Below are 4,970 nucleotides of genomic sequence, written 5' to 3'. Positions count from 1 at the left end.
GACCGCTCGTATCTCTTCCTGACTTCGTTTGCCCCTCTTAAGCCTCGTTCTTGAGTATATCGAACCCCAAGCAGATCCGGCTCGAAGGACCAATGTTTATGATAAATGCGGATGATGCTGGGTTTCACCTTTTATAATAAATAACGAGAGCACACAAAGCACGTCTTGCCTATAATAATCTTTATTCGCCATCTTGGCTACTTCGCTTCTCGCGCCGCTTACGCTAGCTAACAGCCAATCACAAGTAAAGAGGGCGCCGCAAGTAATATATAAAATGTGCATGAACAGAGGCCGAAATTCCCACATTGCAACGCTCGGATTTTCTAGAGCACAGGTGTCATATGCTTGAGGCAGTTAACAGGAAGGTTCAGTCGTCATCACAATCACAAGTTAAGGTCAGTTCAGCAAAGGTTTCATTATGCGTTAGCTCCAAGACAGCATCATGTCAAAAATGCAAAGGAGATCATCAAATCTTTGCATGCGAACAATTCTTAAAAGTTTCCCCAGAGGAGCGCCTGAAGATCATCAGGGAACATAAGTTATGTTGTAATTGCTTGAAGTTCTCATCACACAGCGCAAAGACGTGCAGGTCAGGTAATTGCAGAACATGCGGCAAACGACACAATACGCTGCTGCACATTTCTAGGGACGAGCCGGAAGCCAAGGTCGCGGCTCTGCCATCTCAATCCACAAGCCAGCAGGCAAATGCACCTACAGCAAATGTCGCACATACGGCGATAACAAATTCATCATCACAAGTTTTTCTATCAACGGCACTGGTAAACGCACAGGATTGCCAAGGAAATAAACATGCCGTATGCTCTTAAACTCAGGATTGCAATCCAACTTCGTAACGGAAGATTTGGTACGACGTCTGGGCCTTACGGTAAAATCGATCGACATGTCAATTATTGGAGTCAATCATGCCTGCAGCAAGATTCAGAAAATGGTGCAGGTGCAAATCAGTTTCGAGGCACTATGCCTACAAAATCATTATTAATTATTTAGTGTTAAACCAGATTACGGAGCGCTTGCCTAGCATGGCAATGGATAAAGGCACTTTTAAGGTTCCGCAAAATCTGCCATTGGCGGATCCAGAATTCTATCGACCTACAGATATAGACATATTACTAGGCGCTGAGATGTTTTGGAATACACTCTGCATCGGCCAAATCAAGGAATCATCAGAGCATCCTTTACTTCAAAAAACATTATTTGGCTGGATAATAGGTGGCAAGTATTCAAGCAATTCGGCATTACAAGGAACAGTACAATGTAATCTTTCAGTGAACCGCATCAATTTAGAACAAGCTATTGAAAGATTCTGGCAAACAGAGCAAGTTTTGGTCAGACCAGTACTCACAGCTGAAGAGCGAGAATGTGAAGAGCAATTCATCAAAACTCATCGCCGAACGGAGTTGGGCAGATTCATAGCGCAACTGCCGATCAAGGCAGACAAGCTGCAAACATTAGAACGATCTTACGACATAGCGTTAAAACGATTCTACTCATTGGAGCGCAAGCTGAATCGTCACCCAAAGATGAAAGGGGAATACGCACGATTTATACAAGAATATTTAGAGCTTGGACATATGCATCCTGTTACTCTAGAAGCTCAAAGGGCATTTCCGATTTATTACATACCGCATCATGCAGTATTTAAGAACAATAGCTCTACTACAAAAATTCGTGTTGTATTCGACGCTTCGTGCAAGACAGATACAGGAGTGTCACTCAATGATATTCTGATGGTAGGGCCAACACTGCAGCAAGATCTCATATCCATCCTAATCAAGTTTTGCATTTGGCAATATGTTTTGACAGGAGATGTGGCTAAAATGTATCGACAGGTCTTAGTCGATGAATCTCAACAAGGATTACAGAGGATTCTATGGCGGAACAGCGCTGAAGAAGAAGTGAAGATTTTTGAGTTAGCCACCGTCACCTATGGTACCGCGTCGGCATCATTCCTTGCTGTACGTTCCTTATAGAAAATAGCGAAATTAGAGCAAAGTAACATGCCGATAGGAGCCGCAAGGGTTTTATCAGACTTCTATGTTGACGACCTTTTAACGGGTGCCAATTCGATTAAGGATCTCATCACAATACGAAACGAGGTTAACGCAATACTATGTAAAGCAGATTTTCAGCTACGCAAATGGGCATTAAACGAACGAGCGGTGCTGGATACCCGCATCGGCAGCGGATTGCATCCTAAACATCAACGATAATGCAAATTTAAGCACGCTTGGTTTGCAATGGAATTCACAGAGTGATACATTTCAGTTCAGCATTTCCTTGACTAAACAACGTAAGATTACAAAAAGAAACATATTTTCGTCCATTGCTCATATCTTCGATCCCTTGGGAATTCTAGGGCCTATCGTAATCACGGCAAAGATCTTCATGCAAAGATTATGGCAACTAAAGGTTGATTGGGATGAAGCGGTTCCCAGTGACATACAGACTCAATGGTCTCGTTACGAGTCGGAGCTTCACTTGCTAAATAAGCTTCAAATATCGCGAAAGGTTATCCCTTGTGCTTCAAAGACTATAGAATTATGTGGTTTCGCAGATGCCAGTGAAAATGCATATGAAGCTTGCGTATATATTCGGAGCAAGTCATCAAAAGGTCATTACGAATCAAATTTACTGCGCAAAATCAAGGGTAGCACCTTTAAAAAATATATCTCTACCGCGTCTAGAACTATGTGCCGCGTTGATATTGGCTCAGCTAATGCATAAGATTTCAACGTTTATTGATGTCAAGTTCACACGAATATATTATTGGTCTGATTCAACCATTACACTTTCATGGATTAGGTCTGTTCCTAGGAGATGGAGTACATTTGTAGCCAATCGTGTTAGAACGATCCAAGATATTTCTGATCCTAGCGACTGGTACTATGTGGACTCTGCGCATAATCCTGCGGACATCATTTCTAGGAGAATGCCACCATCGTCGCTACTCAAGGCTGATTTATGGTGGAAGGGTCCCACGTGGCTTTCTCAAGACACAGCCAATTGGCACATTCAGCCTTTGATATCGGACCAAGAAGTGCCAGAGCAAAGAAAAATGATAGCGACCACGATTACCACATCAGAGCTTCCATGGTTATTCGATAGATGTTCAACCTTCAATAAGTTAATCCGAGTACATGGATATATTCGACGCTTTCTCAACAATTGCCGCTCTAGCAAACCGAAAATCAAGGAGGGTTTGTCTAGTAAGAAAATCAGCGAAGCCACACAATCGCTGGTTAAAATGATTTAGTTATCTGCGTTTCCGAGCGAGCTCAAATGCTTACGGAATAATCAACAATTATCGAGAAGTAGCAAACTTTCATCTCTTAGTCCTTTTCTCGATGAGCAAGAAATTTTACGCGTAGGTGGCAGACTTCAGTACGTCAGTTTGCCATACTCGGCGAAACATCAAATGGTAATACCTTCAAGGCATTCGTTCACAAAATTATTGATAGAACACGAGCATACTAGATTACTTCATGCAGGATCACAGACCACGTTAGCATCTCTACGTCAAAGATTTTGGCCACTGAACGGAAGAAATACGGTCCGTCACATTATAAGAAAGTGTATCAAATGCTTTCGCGCAAATCCTTCAATTATTCAGCCAATTATGGGCAATCTACCGAAACAAAGAGTTCAAGTTTCACGAGTCTTCTCTAATGTGGGAGTGGATTTTTGTGGTCCCTTTCAGCTTCGTGAATCTAAACGACGAAATGCGAAAACTGTAAAATCCTACGCAGCTATCTTCGTGTGTCTGGCAACCAAGGCAGTTGAGATAACTTTCAACTTATCTTCAGAAGGTTTTATTCACGTTCTTAAACGCTTTATAGGACGAAGGGACAAGCCAAGCCACATCTTCTCCGACAATGCAACTAATTTCGTAGGAGCAGATCGGGAATTGAGAGAGTTGCAGACCTTGTTTACTCAAGAAGGACATAAAATATCACATGACTCAGTTGTGCAAGGAATACAGTGGCACTTCAACCTAACCGCCTAGAGCTCCCAATTTCGGTGGCATCTGGGAGGCTGCTGTACGTTCTTTTAAAACTCATTTTAAAAGGGTTGTCAGCACGGCATCGTTGACAATAGATGAAATGCAAACTTTATCAATTCAAATCGAAGCCATATTAAATTCCCGTCCTATTACCGTCCTATCCAACGATCCTAATGATCTGTCCTATCTATCTCCCGAGCATTTTCTAATTGGAGACACACTTACCGGTATTCCGGAGCCTACATTATTGGAGATTCCGGAGAATAGACTCTCGAGGTGGCAACGAGTCGAGCAAATGCGTCAGCATCTGTGGAAAAGGTGGTCCAAAGACTACCTTAATCAATTGCACCAACGAACAAAATGGAGCACAAAAGATGTTAACGTCGCCCCCGGCGACATGGTACTCATTCGTGAGGATAACATGCCTCCATTATGCTGGCCTCTGGGTAGAGTCCAAGAAGTTCACCCTGAGACGACGGTGTCGTCAGAGCAGCAACCATTAAAACGGTCAAAGGACTCTTTAAAAGGCCATCCAACCGATTAAGTCTACTGTCTTTGGAGCCGTAATCATTTGCTCAATCGTTATTTCAATTCTGATTTAATTTTCATTATTTCATTCCAGAATATTTTTTCGTTAAACTAACAAGGGAACCTCGCGAAGTGTCAAATTCTGATCTTAACGAAACTTTTTATATATGTAGGTTACCTACATAGATGAATTTAGAAATTAGCAGTTGCGGCCCAAAAACGGTTTAAAGGGATGAAACCACCCCTTTTATATAAATTAATTTTTCTTTTTTTCGTTATATCTCAAAAACTATTTAAGATATCAAAAAATGTTTTATACAAAAGTTTTACAGTAAAATTGCCTCTATTCATTAACGTTAATAGAATTTTTCAAAAATGATTATTTTCAAAAATTTTTAAAAAATTTTTAAAATATAATTAT

The 4,970-nt window shown here is 41.3% G+C and overlaps 1 protein-coding gene across 1 annotated transcript; it reads left to right on the top strand.

Annotated features, from left to right (window-relative positions):
- The first annotated feature begins 341 nt into the window (after positions 1–341).
- On the top strand, positions 342–4,024 carry LOC105453628. Its single transcript, XM_011695750.1, has 5 exons — positions 342–779; positions 1,020–1,976; positions 2,272–2,529; positions 2,576–3,218; positions 3,390–4,024. Exons 1-5 carry the CDS (start codon positions 342–344, stop codon positions 4,022–4,024), a joined length of 2,931 nt encoding a protein of 976 aa, XP_011694052.1.
- Positions 4,025–4,970: the final 946 nt, after the last annotated feature.

The sequence above is a fragment of the Wasmannia auropunctata genome, unplaced genomic scaffold (assembly GCF_000956235.1).
Source record: "Wasmannia auropunctata unplaced genomic scaffold, wasmannia.A_1.0 LD335997.1, whole genome shotgun sequence".
In the NCBI taxonomy this organism is placed as follows: Eukaryota; Metazoa; Arthropoda; class Insecta; order Hymenoptera; family Formicidae; genus Wasmannia; species Wasmannia auropunctata.
This window is presented reverse-complemented; position numbering and strand designations above follow the sequence as displayed.

What these genes read in the sequence shown, in the direction of transcription:
- LOC105453628 (XM_011695750.1), top strand. Translation starts at nt 342, where the DNA reads ATGCTTGAGGCAGTTAACAGGAAGGTTCAGTCGTCATCACAATCACAA. An exon ending in TTTTTCTATCAACGGCACTG is followed by an intron (nt 780 to 1,019) that starts GTAAACGCACAG and finishes GTGTTAAACCAG; the next exon opens with ATTACGGAGCGCTTGCCTAG. An exon ending in AGCTTCAAATATCGCGAAAG is followed by an intron (nt 2,530 to 2,575) that starts GTTATCCCTTGT and finishes GTGGTTTCGCAG; the next exon opens with ATGCCAGTGAAAATGCATAT.